This window comes from Dendrobates tinctorius, unplaced genomic scaffold, assembly GCF_039654945.1.
Source record: "Dendrobates tinctorius isolate UK_male_01 unplaced genomic scaffold, ASM3965494v1 ptg000171l, whole genome shotgun sequence".
In the NCBI taxonomy this organism is placed as follows: Eukaryota; Metazoa; Chordata; class Amphibia; order Anura; family Dendrobatidae; genus Dendrobates; species Dendrobates tinctorius.
In genome coordinates, this window is record NW_027361838.1 from 20,808,505 (window position 1) to 20,826,279 (window position 17,775).

Consider the following 17,775-nt stretch of genomic DNA (forward strand, 5'->3'; position numbering starts at 1 on the left):
GACAATGACTGGTGGACACACAAGATGACTGAAGTGGGCACAGGACATGACTGGTGGTTGGCACAGAAGATGACGGGTGGACACAGATGACTGGTGGATGGCACAGAGAATGACTGATGGATGGCACAGAGGATGACTGATGGATGGCACAGAGGATGACTGATGGATGGCACAGTAGATGATTGATGAATGGCATAGAAGATGACTTATGGCGGCCGTAGGTGACTGATGGTTCGCACAGAAGATGACTGATGGTGGGCACAGGCAGAAGGAAGACCGTCTCCCTCCGCTAGCTGAGCCGTTGCGCACTGACTGGCACTGACATCCCTGAGCAGCGGTCACGCGATTATTCGGTGTTTGATTAATTTGGCCTTGCGTGAGCTCTGTTCTTATTGGCAGTCAGCCTGCTCCCTGAGATCTGCGCTCAGCTAGTGCTGTCTGTCTGTCTCCGCTGGTCTCGGGGCCCAGAGTCGCTGTGACCTGTGGCGCCATGTTCCTGTGTTCCAGGCTCCGGGCTGGTGTCACTAGTTCGGTGAGTCACCTGTGCACCGTAGCGGCAAATGGCTTTGTGCCCGCGGTATGGGCACCGGGGGTTTCGCGCGACCTTCACACAGCGCGGCCTCACCTCCTGCTGTCAGTGGCCTCTGCAGTGCCGGCCTTTCTCCATAGAGCCGGGCTGCAGCAGGAGGACACTGTACTGCCCTCAGTGTCCATATTACCAGGGAAGAAGCGGCCATATATGTGCACAGTGCACTCCTGCAGAAGCACGATCCTGGGCATGAACCCCCCAGTCTATGGTCATCCTGAATCCAGGGCACCACACGATCCTGGGCATGAACCGTCCAGTACCAGGTTATGTTCGTTGAATGTCTTGCATTCAGGGCTACTATGCCACACTATCCAAGGCATAGATCAACCAGTCCACATTTAAAGGAGTTGTCCACTACTTGGGCATTCCCCCTGTAAAATAAAAATAAGACACTCACCTCCTGTACCAGCAACGTTCTAGCAATGTGGGTGCCAAGGGTCGCCTGGCGTTGTCAGCCCTGCAGCCGATCAGTGGCCGACTATGGACTGCGGTTCTCACTTGCAGTTCCCACGGATGTTCCAGTGTCACCCAAAGGAAGTGAGAGCCCAGCAGGTGCTGATTGGCTGCAGCGCTCATATAGTATAACAATTTCATGCAAACCCCGTCAGACCTGGTGCCGACCTCTCTGGAACGGGTTATTTTTATTTTACAAAGGAGACTACATATAAAATGGGGTTCCCGAGGTAGTGGACAACCTCTTTAACGATCCACTGTGAAAATCTCAGACTTTTGCTAACAATGGGTATCTGGCACCCACAGAATTACATTTTTATTTTAACATGAATCTGTTTCAGGCCAGGTTCATACATCTACAGTTGTGGCCAAAAGTATTGACACCCCTGCAATTTTGTCAGATAATACTCAGTTTCTTCCTGAAAATGATTGCAAACACAAATTCTTTATTATCTTCATTTAATTTGTCTTAAATGAAAAACACAAAAGAGAATGAAGCAAAAAGCAAAACATTGATCATTTCACACAAAACTCCAAAAATGGGCCAGACAAAAGTATTGGCACCCTCAGCCTAATACTTGGTTGCACAACCTTTAGCCAAAATAACTGCGACCAACCGCTTCCGGTAACCATCAATGAGTTTCTTACAATGCTCTGCTGGAATTTTAGACCATTCTTCTTTGGCAAACTGCTCCAGGTCTCTGATATTTGAAGGGTGCCTTCTCCAAACTGCCATTTTTAGATCTCTCCACAGGTGTTCTATGGGATTCAGGTCTGGACTCATTGCTGGCGCTTTGGGCGCAGTGTATTTTCGCAGCGTTCTAAGCATGTAGGTAAATCCGCATGTGTTCACTGAACCATGCGGATTTACAATACATTCTGTTGTGAAAATTTCTGTTGAGTAGACGTGCTGCGGCTCATAAATCCAAATCGCTGCTATTCCTGATCGTGGGCTCGTAGCCTTAGGGTACCATTACACCTAGCGACTCACCAGCGATCCCGACCAGCGATATGACGCGGTCAGGATCGCTAGTGCATCGCTAGGTGGTCGCTAGTGAGCTGCCACTCAGGCAGATCTCACCAGCGACATCGCTGGGGACGGGGATCGCTACTTACCTGTCAGACGCGGCGATCCTGCGTCCTCCCGCCCGGCTCCATGCGTCGCTCGTCGTCACAGCAGGAAGCGCCGCAGGAAGTGACCGACGAGGAATGGTCCAGCAGCTTCTCGGGGGAGCCGGTCGGAGGTAAGTATCACATGCAGCTATATCGCTAGTAATATCGCTGTAACGTCACAAAATCGGTGACTTTACAGCGATATTGCTAGCGATATCGCAGTGTGTAACGGGGGCTTTACTGATGAATGAAAGCCAATATTTGTAACTGCTCTATATTCTGATCAAAAGATAAGGATTCCAAACTGAGGGCTCCCGCTAAGGGTGCTTCAGCCAAATTGCACAGGGTCCCCACGTTAGCCTATGTGCTAGTCCTCAGGTCCGTATGGAAAAAAAAGTTGCATCATGGTCTAGGATTAGTGCATGGAAATGACAGCTGCCGCACCCACCTGTGGATGGATACATGGAATTGCACATGGAACCAGTCATGTCTTCGCAATAGAAATGTATTGGATGCGGTAAATCCGCATTGTTCAATTAAAACTTGCGGATGTAACTGCGCGATTGAATGCAGCGAAAATACTCTGCATCCAAAGCGCTGCTACTTCCTGATTGTGGGCACATACCCTTTGGAGGAAGCAAGTGACAGGTTCCAAATTTATTCTTCATTGGGACAATAATACCAAACTTACAGGTAATGTCATTAAAGGGAATCTGTCACCTCATTCTTGGCCTATTAGCTGCAGCCACCGCCATCAGGGGCTTATCTACAACATTCTGTAATGCTGTAGATAAGCCCCCGATGTAACCTGAAAGAGAAGAAAAATAAGGTAGATTATACTCACCCGGGGGTCCGGTCCGATGGGTTTGCGGTCCAGCGCCTCCCATCTTCTAGCGATGACGTCCAACTTTTGCTGCGGCTCCTGCGCAGGCGTACTTTATCTGCCCTATTGAGGGAAGAGTAAAGTACTGCAGTGCGCAGGCGCCGGACCTCTCTGACCTTTCCCAGCGCCTGCGCACTGCAGTACTTTACTCTGCCCTCAATAGGGCAGATAAAGTACGCCTGCGCAGGAGCTGCAGCAGAAGTAAGGAGGAGGACGTCATCGCATGAAGATGGGAGGACCTAAACCGGACGGCGACACCCACCGCCCCGCCCCCCGGTGAGTATAATCTAACTTGTTTTTCTTCTCTTTCAGGTTACATCTGGGGCTTTTCTACAGCATTACAGAATGCTGTAGATAAGCCCCCGATGCCGGTGCCGGCAGCTTATATGAAAAAAAAAATAGGTGACAGATTCCCTTTAAGGACTATCTGCAGCAAAAGAAGAATGTGTTTTGCAAGTGATGATATGGCCCCCAAAGATCCCTAAACTCAATATCATCAAAGCTGTGTGGATTACATGAAGGGACAGGAAGATTTGCAAAAGCCTACATCCATAATAAGTCTGTGGTTAGTTCTCCAAAATGTTTGGCACAACCTCCCTGATGAGTTCCTTCAAAAACTGCGTGCAAGTTTCTTTGAAAGAATTGATGCTGCTTTGAAGTCAAAGGGTGGTTACATAAAATATTGATTTGGATTGCTTTTTGTTCACTTTGAATTTTGATAAAGTTCTTTTTTTTTTAATCAATTTTGAAAGCATTCTTACTTAACAGCATATTTCCACATCTGCTTATCCCCTTCACGATCTATGACACACACATAGGTCGTGTCCCCTCATTCCATGCGGGTTCCGGCAATGAGCCTGCATGGTTTCCCACAGTGCTGTGGAGTCAGTAAGCCAAATCTCTGACTTCTCAATTTCCCTGACTTCTGACTCCAGCGCCAACTGCTTGGCTCCGACTCCACAGCACTGGTCACTACTGAGCATGTATATAAAATGACGCAAAGATTCATCTCCACTAAAAGCCGAGATCAGGAACACAACAGACATTTAGAGGACATTTCAGAACTTTCCCAAATTCTTATGAAAACATTTACAGCACATCCTGCATTGTGCTACTGTACCCAATTTATTATATATTTTACGAGTCAGAGTCATTCCATTTTATACCGATTCCAACTTCACCAAAATGAACACCAACTGCACAGCCCTGGTTTCCTGCACATGTCAGCTAATTTAATCTGATTTTTAACATAGCTGCTCCAGAATCGCATCACTAATGCCACCCATTGCCTCCAGTTTCACATGACCGAAGGGGCGCAGGTGGGTTGGCATGACAACTCTGGGTCTGCAGGAGACCCCTGTGGTTGTCATTGCCGATCTGCTATGAGGGCCGCCCTTTGTTATTGCTGCTTTCAGAATTGCCCAATCTACCGATATACAGTATAAAATGAATTTGATCAGTAAATGGGGTAGCGAGAAACAAAATCAAAACACCAGAATCAAGGTTTTTTTTGGTCATCGCAACATTTAAATACTGTAAAATGCAAAAACAGCCAATCAAAACATCATATCTACTCCAAAGCGGTATCAATAAAAACATCAGCTTTGCGCACAGAAAATAAGCTCTTACCCAGCTCCAGATCTTAAAAAATGGCGACACTATGGGTCTCAGAAATTGGCACCATTTTTTCAATTTTTTTTTTTTTGCAAACTTTGGATTTTTTCACCACTTTAATAAAGAACCTAGACATGTTTGGCATCTACAAACTTGTAATGACCTGGACAATTATAATGACAGGTCAGTTTTAGTATTTAGTGAACATGGTAAAAAAAAAAAAAAAAACGCTAAAAAACAATTGTGGAATTGCAGTTTTTTCAATTTCACCACACTTTGATTTTTTTCTCGTTTTTCAGTACACGATATTGTAAAACCAATGGTGTCGTTCAAAAGTACAAATAGTCCTGCAAAAAAACAAGAATTAATACAACCATATTGACCGAAAAATAAAAAAGTTATGGCTCGGAAATACTAAAATGGAAAACACCCAAGTTTGTGAAGGGGTTAAAGGTCACCAAGTTACGTAATCTGAGAGCAGTGTGATGTAGGGATAAATACCCGGATTCCAGTGATGTGTCACTTACTCAACTGCTTGCTGTGATTTCAATAAAATCACTGCTTAATCTACTGCAGATCTAAAGTTTGCTGAGCTCTGTATAACCTTGCCCACATCACTGATTGCCAGATTTCTAAATAAACACAGTGTACACATAAATCTGCCAATCGGTGGTGTGGGCTGGGTTATACAGAGCTAATGAATAAGGAGGACTACATAGCATGAGACATCTAGTCCTGTAGCAATATCTCCTGCTGGGAAAAAAGTGAGTCTATTGAAATTGCAACAATAAGCCTTGTAAGTGAAGAATTGCTGGATTCAGGGTCTCTGCCCCGATTCTATACTACTCTCAGATTACATAGCAGAAATCTGACAAATTACTTTTTAAAGCTTGTTGTGTCTGTTTTATATATAACTAGCTGAAGAGCCCGGCATTGCATGGAGCATAGTAACTAACTGTGGTTATAACAAATTATAATGTTTATCCTCCATCCCATAGTCCAGTGCCCATATTCCCATCATACATATCCTCCATCCCATAGTCCAGTGCCCATATACCCATCACACATATCCTCCATCCCATAGTCCCGTGCCCATATACCCGTCATACATATCCTCCATCCCATAGTCCAGTGCCCATATACCCATCACACATATCCTCCATCCCATAGTCCAGTGCCCATATTCCCATCATGCATATCCTCCATCCCATAATCCCATGCTCATATACCCATCACATATCCTCCATCTCATAGTCTCGAGCCGGGTTGCGTTGAACAGGGAGTTCCTGAAGATGTGCTGTGAAGATGTGATTTTCTACGCCGGTATATTGAGCTTGGCGATAATAGAGGAGGGGGTGATTAATTTCTGTCATGTGCTCTCTACTCCTTTCTGGGGGGCAGACAATGGCTGGGAGCTTATGTTCCTGGGGATGCTAGATTTCTCCCACCAATCACAGCTTTCATCTTTTAAACAGCTCTAGTGAAATGAAAGATGCTTAGTGATTGGTTGCTATGGGCAACACAGGCAGTGTAAACTCTTGTGGTCAAGAAGATGTGCCTTTGAAATAGATATATATATAGATAATTTGATATTTAGTATACGGGCGAGTGAGTGTGGCTTGATACACACACACATACATACACTCATCTATATATGTATATATATATAAAACAATCTTTTTATGGCACACTAAATATTATATCTGTAGTCGAATTCTGGAACTAATGAAGTAATATGATTCTGAGGTCATATTTTGTGTATGACAGCTGTTCTCGAATGTCAGTTTTTGCTGCACACAATGTGTCTATCCAGGGCTTGTCCTGTTCTGACCTCAGCACATGATGAATCTCCAGCTGAGATGCTATGGCTGGGGTCATGGAGCTCCAGCAGATGCTGTCATCATTGGCACACCCGTGGATGTGTGGGCTTCACAGGACGAGCTGTAACAATAGTCATAGCTGGACCAGTGTTATCAGAAAAAATGTGCCCACATTGCAGAAACAGCACTGTTTGCAGTTGACAAGCAATAGGTAATTTGTACTTTTTATTACAGTCCTGCGTGGTGTGACGGCAGTCTAATGCTTCTGTATTCTGTGCTTTCTATATGATACAGGTACGACGGTACTTACATAAAACTGCAAGATGCAGTGGAGCTGGAGGCGCCTCATTTATAGTAAGTAAACATTTTGCTGCTTTTTGTTCTTAAAGGGATTGTCCAGTCTAAAATAAAGTCTGCAGTCACTCTTGTTTGACTTCAGATGTTTGAATCCCCCTAGAGTACACACTGTGTGCTGCAGAGATTCGCCGGTTTCTGAGCTGGAAGCGGCGGTGATGTCTGCTATATACCGTACATACTCCCGGGCAGAAGCCGTCTAGTGGGCGCAGCCTTGCTTTGTACACTTGTATGGAGAGAGGCCATGCCCACAAGACGGCTCCTGCCTGGGAGTATGTATAACGCATACATCACTGTTCCCAGCTCAGAAACCGGCGAATCCTCGCAGCGCACAGCTGCTCTGGGGGAATTTTAAAGTCTGAAGTCACACAAAGTGATTGCAGACTCTTTCTTTTAGACTGGACAACGCCTTTAATTAAACTTTTAGAATCTAGATGACGGACACAGATTCGATAACTAAAATAAAATCTCACACATAAGCCGGTTATAGGCATGATGGCCTTTTTAAGAGTACGTGCTCATGTTAAAGAGGTTGTCCACTGCAGCCCCGCCGATCAGCTGTGCTAAGTGCTGACGGCTGCAGGAAATGCTCAGTTATGGATCTGCTCCGTCTACTGATGGTGGTCGCGGTCGGGTACTGCACCTCCACCCCTAGCAATCTGAATGGGGGTAGAAGTGCAGTACCGGGCCATGGCCACTATCGGTAGACGGAGCAGCTCCATAACTGAGTATTTCCTGCAGCTGCCGCCACCTTGAACGGCTGATCCGTGTGGCGGCAGGGTGTCAAACCCCCACCTATCAGACATTGATGGACTATCCTGATAGGTCAGCAACGGTAAAGTAGCGGACAACCCTTTTAAGTATTTGCAGCAGACATCCTGACATGAACAGCATGTGTATGAGATTTCAGAAATCCCATTCACTTTGCTGGTTCAGTAAAATGCTGTGTTTAGCACGGAAATAAATGTGACATCTGCTCATACTCTTACACATTTCAATAGCTGGCCAAACACCACAAAATTAGCAGGACTGAGCTCGACTCTAATCACATGGCCAGCTTTAGATGCGAATACACAGGAAGTTTCCAAATAATTTTTTTTTACAAAATATCCTAATAACTCTGCTGTTAATGAAGGTGAGCCTGTGTGCTGTTGGGTGACATAAGGCTCAGGAACCACTCTGATAAATATTTGGTGCCTTGTTGTATGGGAGACCAGTATCAGTGACAACATACACTGTGTTTGCTTCAGAAATCCATAAAAGATGTATTAATCCTCTTGGGCTTTTTTTGCTTATTATAATTGTCTGTGCATCCACTTTAGATATTCTAATATCAAATATTTCTGAGACTTCAGACAACAGAAAAAAACCATTTACCGCCAAAACTATTCTTTCTATTGTTGCCATCTGTCCAAGGTGTTAAAAATGCAAAATGACAAAACAATGAGTTGTGTCCATAGTCAACAGAGCTGCTAAAGAAATACATTGTAGTTGGAATCAGAACGTCGTCAAAGACTTTGTGATGTTGAAAGATGATTTCTGTGTATGATCTCAAAGGGAATCTGTCAGCAGGTTTTCAGTACCTCATCTGACAGCAGCATAATGCAGGCAGAGACCCTGATTCTGGCGGTGTCACTTAGATTACTGAGTGCAGCTGTTCTGACACATAATTATTAAGATTTTAACAGAGCTGAGAAAGCGAACGCTGCCCACCCAGGCTCTCCTATGTACATTGTCTATGGAGAGTGAGCTGCTTATCAGAGGTTGAGGCGTGGTCAGACCAGGGCTCCTGTGCACTATAGTCCAGGCAGTGATAATCTCTTGGTGATTAAACCTTCATTGTATGGAAACTACGACACACAGCTTAATAAATGACACATCACTGAAATCTGTGCCTATGCTGCTACATTATGCTGTAATCAGATTTCATAGCAAAATCCTGCTGACAGATTCTCTTTAATCAATCTTGTTACTTCTTTCATTTAGGTCTTCCGTTTCTTTAGCTCTACCTTGAATTTATGACACCCCCGAGTACCAAATACAGCTCTGATGATCAGTCAGAGTGTCCCGAGTGCTCTGCGTGATCATTAGGGAAGTGGTTAGAGGGGTCCACTGTGCTGGGCCTAAACTGTAGGCTGTAAAGGTACTGTCACACTTAGCTATGCACCAGCGATCCCGACCAGCGATATGGCGCGGTCAGGATCGCTGGTACATCGCTAAGTGGTCGCTAGTGAGCTGTCACACAGGCAGACCTCACCAGCGACATCGCAGGGGTCGGGGGTCGCTACTTACCTGTCAGACGAGGCGATCCTGACGTCCTCCCACCCGCGTCCACGCGTCGCTCGTCTCCACAGCAGGAAGCTGACGACGAGAAACGGTCCAGGACGTTCTCGCGCGATCAACGATAACCAGCGGGGGAGCGGTCGGATGTAAGTATCAGACACAGCGATATCGCTAGCAATATCGCTATAATGTCACAAAAAACAGTGGCGTTATAGCGATATTGCTAGCGATATCGCTTAGTGTGACGGGGCCTTAACACTCGCGGTATTTGCCTGTAATCAGTTTCTAAAATGTGGTCTAGTAAGCCTTTAATTAGCTCAGCAGATAATTGCTTTAATTAGAAAGATGCTGCAGCCTGAAAACAGAGGGAAACATGCGTAGCGGCTTTCATACGAGGCCTTGTGTATCAGACATGTAAATTCTCTCCTGGTCCTTAGATGTTCTTCTCATTTGTTCATTGCAGCACAGAGATACCCCTGAGAACAACCCGGATACTCCCTTCGACTTCAGTGCAGAAAATTACAAGGTACGGTGTGTGCACTTTGGGTTATGTAACATTACAGCACTAAGACGTTGCCTTTTATATAACCCCATTAGCGGCTCCACAGCCTGTATCTAAATTGCTTTGCTTTTCATTCTGGGCTTCTGTGACACTGGAGATTTATATTTTACCATTTTATTATTTATTTCTTTTTCAGAGAATAGAAGCTATAATTGGCAACTACCCAGAAGGGCACAAAGCAGCAGCTGTAATCCCAGTGCTTGATTTGGCCCAGAGACAGCACGGATGGTTGCCTATCTCTGCGATGAACAAGGTATGATTAGCTGTATCCACAGATGTATGTGTTCAAGGAGAGAGTGACGCTTCTTTGTGGAAAAGATCTTATTTTATTAGATTTTTTTGTGCTGAAGTGAAGTACATATGGGAACATTTAACCAATTAGAGGACGCGGACAAAGCCAAATGTACTGAAAACAATCCAGGAGATGTTGCCTGACTTGGTAGAACTGACGTACGGGACCGATTTTTTTTTTTTAATCCTTCAAGTTTTTAGCCTTTGTCCAGAGCTACAGTTTCTACCATCACTTTGGGTTATATATGTCTTTTGCTCACTTTTCATTTTTATTTTGGGGAGGTGTTTTGGTGTCTTGTCACCCCCCCCAATGTTTACCGTAAGAGTCAAGTAATTTGTGTATTTTAATAATTTGGATATTTAAAAATGCGGGAATTCCAAAGGAGCTTACTTTAAAAAAATTTTTTTTTAACCTTTTCTTTCCTTTTCCTGAGGTACTGTTATGTAATGTGTTGGGTACCGGGCTTTGATTCAAGCTCAGAAACTGAGCTTATGTCCTTGCCAGCAGATAACCAATAGTTGCCTCTATCAGTAGCAAGTGGAGCTGAGCACCGCTCGCTACTGGTATCTTCTTAAATATCTAATAGCGGCATTTATAGCATAAGGCCTGGAGGCATGCCGCCCCTCACAGCCTTCAGCTTCCCCAAGATCACTGGGAATCGATGGGTTGCTATTAGTGACGAGCGAACGTGCTCGGATAAGTTGTTATCAGCGCTTGCTTTAGTTCAGAGTGTCTTCGGCGTGCTCAAAAAATATGTTCAAGTCCCCGTGGCTGCATGTGCGGACCAGGCCCCCCTTCTGCTGACCAAGCCTTTGCACAGCCCCAGCGACTCGAAAAATTAACATGTTACCGGCCATGGAAATTGGCCAGCTTTTTTTTTTAAATTAACTTTTTTTTTTTTTTTTTTTTTATTACTGCTTTAAAACAAAAAAATACAAATCTGCAGCCTGGAAAACCCTGCTCGGCCTCATGAAGTTGTCAGTGATGTCCTGAAGACCACCGTGATCTATTGCTCCATCTGCTCAGTTGTACATTATGGGCAGATGTCGGCACAAATGATATAATTTGGTCTTAAAAATGCAAAATGACAACTTTTTACTTTGTGGAGACTGCAATAATGGCGATATTTGTTTTGACAATAAACTCTGTATTTTCAGGTAGCAGAAGTCCTGGACATGCCGGCTATGAGAGTGTATGAAGTGGCAACCTTCTATACCATGTACAACAGGAAGCCTGTAGGAAAATACCACATTCAGATTTGTACGACTACACCCTGTATGCTTAGAGATTCGGATTCCATACTGGCGGCTATCCAAAAGAAACTTGGTATGCACACTTTTTTTTTTTTTTTTTGCCATTTCTAAAACTAAATATATTTGTTGTATACCTTTTATATATCAAAACTTAAAAGGGTTGTCGCAACTTATTAAGTGGTTGAACTTTCTTTTTAAAAGCAACTTTGCCAAATATTAAAAATGCTCTCTGCTGTCAACAACGGAGGGATTTGTAATTTTATAATCCATGCAAAGAAAAATAAGGATGGCACTCGCCGTTCATAAAATCCTCCTTTATTGCATATATAAAATCTTCGGCAGGGGAGCAATGTGCATGGTAAGAGGACGACGGCCGTTTCTCTCTGGTGCGCTTCCACGTGTCCTTTTATGAACGGTGAGTGCCATCCTTATTTTTCTTTGCTTGGATTCTGAAATTGACTGTTTCAGGGATAGGGCACCCGTTCTCAGGGCATAAAAGTGTTTAGTGTGTTTTATTGCGAGGAATTAATTGGCGATATAACGGTGCCGGTGCTTTTGTTTCTTTCTTTGGATTTGTAATTTTATAGTTTAGTGTTTGTTGCCTAGGTTACTAGCCACCACTGCAGTCTGAAAGTGGTTGGTTTTCTTAGGCAAGGAGCATGTGCTTGCCAGTTGATTTCTATACAGTCCCAAAGCACTACTCTCTAGGCCAAAACACTTGTTTGCCACCTTGTGCGTCTCTGATGCTGCAGAGGCATAGCTGCCTCTGCTGCGGCATCGGAGAACGCACAATTCAGACCAGCAGCATGACCATGCCTCTGTTCCGAACTGTCAGTCATCGGGAGTGCACTGCCCCTAGCAAACAGGAAGCTGGGAGGCAAAGTGGCAGTGCGCTCCTGAAGAGAATGGATTTGAATAAACTTTTTAAAGAGGTTGCCCACTTATTAATTGTAACAGATGTGTTGGGGACAAGATTTTGTAGCTCTTACTAATATGTAAGTATTACCGCATCTGCACTTCTTACTATGGTCTTTCTCACAGACTAAAGAGCTTTCCTGTATACACAATGGCTGCTGATGGAGGAGTGTGTGACCAGATCTGTCTATCAGTTTCTTTCAGTAGAATACTTCACACTGGAAAGCTGTTTCCAATTGGAAGAGGCTAAGGCTAAGTTCACACCTTCAGTATTTGGTCAGTATTCTACATCAGTGTGTGTAAGCCAAAATCAGGAGTGGAAGAATCCGAGTAGACGTCTAATACAAACACGTCACCATTTCTGAATTTTTGGCCCACTTCTAATTTAGGCTTACAAATACTGATGTAAAATACTGACCAAATACTGAACGTGTGACCGTAGTCTAAAGGACATGTCCAAAAAGAGAAAAAGGTGGCAGTCCATTAAAATGGTTACAGTGGGAGAGATGTGGATAACCATTTTAATGGACTGACTAAAGGAGGGTTAGTGCCACTTTTTTCTCTTTTTGGACGCTACTTGAATTATCAGTTTCGGTGTGCACCCGTACTCCTTTAGTTGTCCGGTGTCCAGTAACACAGGTAGACGTTTGAACACAGCTGCAAACTCAGAGGTGGGTGTCGGTAATCCACTCTTTGTCCTTACAGCCTAAAAGACATATCTGGTCATATGCCTCTCCATTAGCGGCCATTGTAAGAATAGGTGCACTGTGCAGTCTATAATGAAGGCTGGCCTAACATACCAAAGGAGAACCTATACGACTTGTATATTTCTTAAGTGCCGCACAATCATTTCCTCAACACATCTGTTAAGTTGTCCACTCTTAAGTTGTCCACTCTTTCCTTTTAAGTATGAAAAGTGTTAAAATGGGCAGTTAAAGCGTCTTGTGAACTAATATGTCATGGTGATGGTACTTCTGCTGTGCAGGTAATCACTGGTAGGAGGATGGCTACAACACACAACTACACTCCTGCTGCAGCTGACGAGATTTGTATAAAACTTGTATACAATAATACAATCACAACATGTACTATAACTTTTTTTATTCAAACTCCGTAATTAATAAAAAAAAAAAAACACTTGCTGAATGTTTGCTTTTGTTGAAGAAAATATTGCAGTTTCACACTGACCACTAGAGTATACACAATCTGACATTAGCTGTTTTCTGCAGTTTACTTCTGCATCTTTACTTTATAGACTGGCGCAGATCCAGTAGAGTCATCTCCTTGTTAAACGTGCATTATTTAATGACAGATTCCAATTTCATTGTTATTCTGCCATATTGCAGTACAACCCTCCACCGCACTAAGGCTCTGTATGCTGCTGTTTCTTGGTCTCAGGTGGAGAGACAGTCCCTTTCCTCTTCCTGGTGACGGTATTAATCTTATTACATCCAATAATTGCAGCTCCTGTAAAACACACACACTGTGTGCAGAATGTGTGTACTGCTAATACAGAAGCCCTCATAGAATTTTATTTTAAAGCTATATTTTCTTAAAAATTGACCCATTATATCACTTATGAAATTACACGTATGTGTAATTAATTATAGTTAAATTCGTCATGAGAAGCTCCTAACATTTAGTTTGTCAGCACTACAGAGTCCAATAGATAAAGGATAAGAGCAGAGCTGTTTAATATCAATGAAAGGGTTTGTCTTGGTTTATCTAGTTGTGGAAAACCAAGCCTTGCTGCTCTGTGGCCCTGGGTTCAAATCCCACCAATGACGATACAGTGACTTGTGAAAGTATCCGGCCCCCTGGAACTTTTCAACCTTTTCCCACATATCATGCTTCAAACATAAAGATACCAAATGTAAATTTTTGGTGAAGAATCAACAACAAGTGGAACACAATTGTGAAGTTGAACAAAATTTATTGGTTATTTTCCTCTTTGCCACGACAGCACCCACTGAGAGGGGATCCGCCCCTAGGAACAGGAAACCTACAGAGAGATAAATGGGGCGGTCCCCCTCGCTCCCTCAGTTTGGTTTCCTGTTCCTAGGAAGGAACCCGCAGAAGAGGATACCTGGTCTGGTAGCCGCCCGCGTACATAATATGAGCAGCGGGGGCCCCAGGACTGGAAGCAGCGTTGGGAGGAAGAGATGAGGTCCCCTAGCTGGTAATGCAGGTGAGGCCTTAGTGAGGTGTACCGAGGCTCACTTAATGGGGCAGGGGCAGTGCGCACCCCCATCCCCATAAGGGGGATATGTACGCATTACAACGCCGGTGTTCGTCCCCCGCCCCCGATACAACAAAGGGGGGGGGCTGGAGGTGTGAAGATACCTGGAGTCCGGGGGCAGCGGTCGCTGAGGGAGCGAGGAGAAGGTTGCCAGCGCTCTCAGACTGAGGCGACCCGGAAGTGCAGTATCAGCTTCCGGGGTCAGGGGAGGCAAGGAAAGCGCGCGGCAATACAGCTGCGCCTGCGCAGTGAAAAAAAAAAAAAAAAGAGGGGAGAAAGAGGGGCGGAACCGGTGAGCTGCATAAGAAGCGCCGGTAATGCTACAACGGTGCGCAGCTATGTCATCCATAGATGACCCGGTTTCGCTCCAACAGAGCCAGCCGAATGAGTCCCCACAGGGCAGCAGAAAGAGTGGCACTACAAGGAGGAGCAGCAGTACTAGGAGAAGTGGCAGCTCCAGAAGAGAGTCCAGCGGGCATTCCAGACAGAATGAGCCCACACAAAAGAAGCGGAAGGAGAAAGAACCGTCCCGCGCTTCGCCTCAGCCTGAATTGCGAACCCCGCAGCCGGTAAATTGCTGACGAGAAGCACGGGTGAGTGTTTTTAGTCAGACTTATAGCTAATGGCGTTCCCTTGATCTATACTTTTAGGCCAAGAGAACGGAGAAGGCGAAAAATAGAGAGTGTGCCTTATGTTCTCAGTCCCTCCCAGATGGCCAACCTAAAAGATTATGCGAGTCTTGTATTGAGGAGACCCTACAGGAAGAATCCTCAGGGAGAAAAGAGGATATCCGTGCTATAATTAGAGAGGAGCTACGGGCCTTGGGCGGCTCCAGTAGTCTGGGAGGTCGTTCTAGAGGAATGGTTTCGCCAAGAGGAATGGCTTCACCGGCGTCAGGATCGCCGTCAGAAACTGGGGAACTAGACTCAGATAGATCCCAGGAATACTTTTCCTCTGAGGAGGAGGAACAGACTTGTTTTCCTACGGACAGTATTAATAACCTAGTTAAATCTGTCCGAAATACCATGGGGTTACCAGAGAGTAAGGACCCCAAGACTCCGCAGGACATGATGTTTGCAGGCATTTCCCGAAAAAAGGTCCGGGCATTCCCAGTAGTCCCAGCTATAAAGGAGCTGGTAAAAAGGGAGTGGGAGAAACAGGGTCAGAGAACCTTCCTCCCCTTAACGTCAAAACGCAAATATCCGTTTGACGATGAGGACTTGACATCTTGGTCGAGAGCCCCCAAAGTAGATGCGGCAGTGGCCTCTACCTCTCGTAGATCCTCCCTGCCGGTGGAAGATTCAGGAACTTTGGCTGACTCGTTAGATCGTAAGACAGACACCTTTCTTAAACGATCCTGGGAGGCATGCACGGCAGCTTTTAAGCCCGCAATAGCAGCCACGTGCACAGCAAGATCAATGTTAGTGTGGCTGAATGACCTAGAGGACAAAATAAAGAGCGGAGTATCCCGAAACAAACTCCTTTCCTCTATTCCCCTCATGAAGGGAGCAGCGGCTTTCCTTTCTGACTCCTCAGTGGACTCTCTCCGATTATCTGCTAGAGCAGCAGGGCTAACCAATTCGGGCCGGCGGGCCTTATGGTTGAAGGGGTGGAGAGGAGATACGCAGACAAAGACTAAACTTTGCGCTATACCCTGCCAGGGTAAGTACCTATTTGGCACGGAATTGGACGAGATCTTAACAAAAGCGGGGGAGAGAAGGAAAGGGTTTCCTAACCCGTATATTCCCTTTAACAGGAGGGCCTACAGGAAGCCTCCGTTCGGAAAAAAAAGAGATTTCAAACCTCAGGACCGCTGGGGAAATAAGGATCCCAAACAGAGAAGGCAGCCTTTTTGGGAAACGTCCCTTCAGAGGAGACAGGTTCCGCTAGTACCAGTATACCGGTAGGTGGCAGACTTCTGAAGTTCAGCCACCAATGGGGGAAGATTACATCCAACCCCTGGGCCATTGATATCGACTCATCGGGCCTAAAACTAGAATTTGTTCGGCACCCACCGAACTCCTTCCTATTGACGTCTATGAAGTCCCAAGCACAGCAGGAAGCACTGGAGATGGAGATTGCAACGCTGTTAACTAAGCGTGTTCTGATAGAGGTCCCGGGGGACGAAAAGGGAGAGGGCTTTTATTCTCCCTTATTTTTGGTCCCTAAGCCAGACGGCTCTTTTAGGACTATAATAAATTTAAAAAAGCTTAACACATTCTTGAAGCTGAGGTCGTTTAAAATGGAATCAATAAATTCAGCAATAAAACTCTTGTTCCCCAGGTGTTATATGGCAGTTTTGGACCTAAAGGATGCCTATTACAATCTCCCCATATACCAGAGGCACCAGAGGTTCCTGCGGGTAGCGGTCTGGTTCGAGGGTCGGATTCAACATTTCCAGTTTACGGCGATGCCGTTTGGACTATCTATGGCCCCTCGAGTGTTTACCAAATTGATGTTGGAGGTGATGTCATATATAAGGCTGAATGACACCTTAGTGGTCCCCTACTTGGACGACCTGCTCATAGTGGGAGATTCTGTTGCCCAATGTGAAAATAGAATAGCTGATATTGTCTCATCCTTACAGACACTAGGCTGGCTAATCAACTGGGAGAAGTCCAGGCTAAAACCAGTAACCTGTCAGAAGTTCCTAGGCCTGCAAGTAGATTCCGTAAGTCAGAAATGCTTTCTACCAGATGCTAAGGCGCAGACCATAGCTAATAAGATACGGATCATCACTGAAAAACCTGTAATATCATTGAGACAGGGTATGTCCTTGCTGGGGTCCCTAGTATCATGCATTCCAGCGGTGCAATGGGCCCAATTCCACTCCAGAAGATTGCAGTGGGCTATTTTACAGGAGACAGACAGATTGCAGGGGCAGTTGGAAGGGAGGATATCCCTATCGCCCAAAGTCGTTAACTCCCTAGATTGGTGGTTGGATCCTACCAATTTATCAAGAGGAGTTCAATGGTGGGTTACTCCCTCTAGGGTACTCACCACGGATGCTAGCCCCTCGGGGTGGGGAGCCCACCTAGAGGAAGAGATGGTGCAGGGCCAATGGCTGGAGGAAGAAGCAGAAAGCTCCTCTAATATGAAGGAACTAACAGCAGTTTACTATGCTATATCTCAATTTCTCCCGCAGTTAAAAGGCACCCACGTGAGGATCCAGTCAGACAATACCACCGCAGTGGCATATATAAACAGGCAAGGAGGTACGCGATCAAAGCCATTGATGTCTATCGCGGAGAAGATCTTTCAGATAGACGAGGTGCATCTTCACTCCTTGTCTGCGCGCCACATAAGAGGAGTAGACAATTCTCGAGCAGACTACCACAGCCGCCAGACCCTATATCCGGGCGAATGGGTCCTCAGCCACCACATCTTCGAAATGATAGAGGCAAA

General features: G+C 45.2%; 1 protein-coding gene across 1 annotated transcript in view; it reads left to right on the forward strand.

Annotated features, from left to right (window-relative positions):
* The first annotated feature begins 360 nt into the window (after positions 1–360).
* Positions 361–17,775, forward strand: part of NDUFV2 (NADH:ubiquinone oxidoreductase core subunit V2) — a 41,533-nt gene continuing 24,118 nt past the window's right edge. The window contains exons 1-5 of the mRNA XM_073550957.1: positions 361–532; positions 6,767–6,826; positions 9,573–9,635; positions 9,808–9,924; positions 11,121–11,289. Coding sequence (XP_073407058.1) covers positions 491–532; positions 6,767–6,826; positions 9,573–9,635; positions 9,808–9,924; positions 11,121–11,289 — 451 coding nt within the window. The 5' untranslated portion in view covers positions 361–490. The remainder of the gene's footprint in view (positions 533–6,766; positions 6,827–9,572; positions 9,636–9,807; positions 9,925–11,120; positions 11,290–17,775) is intronic.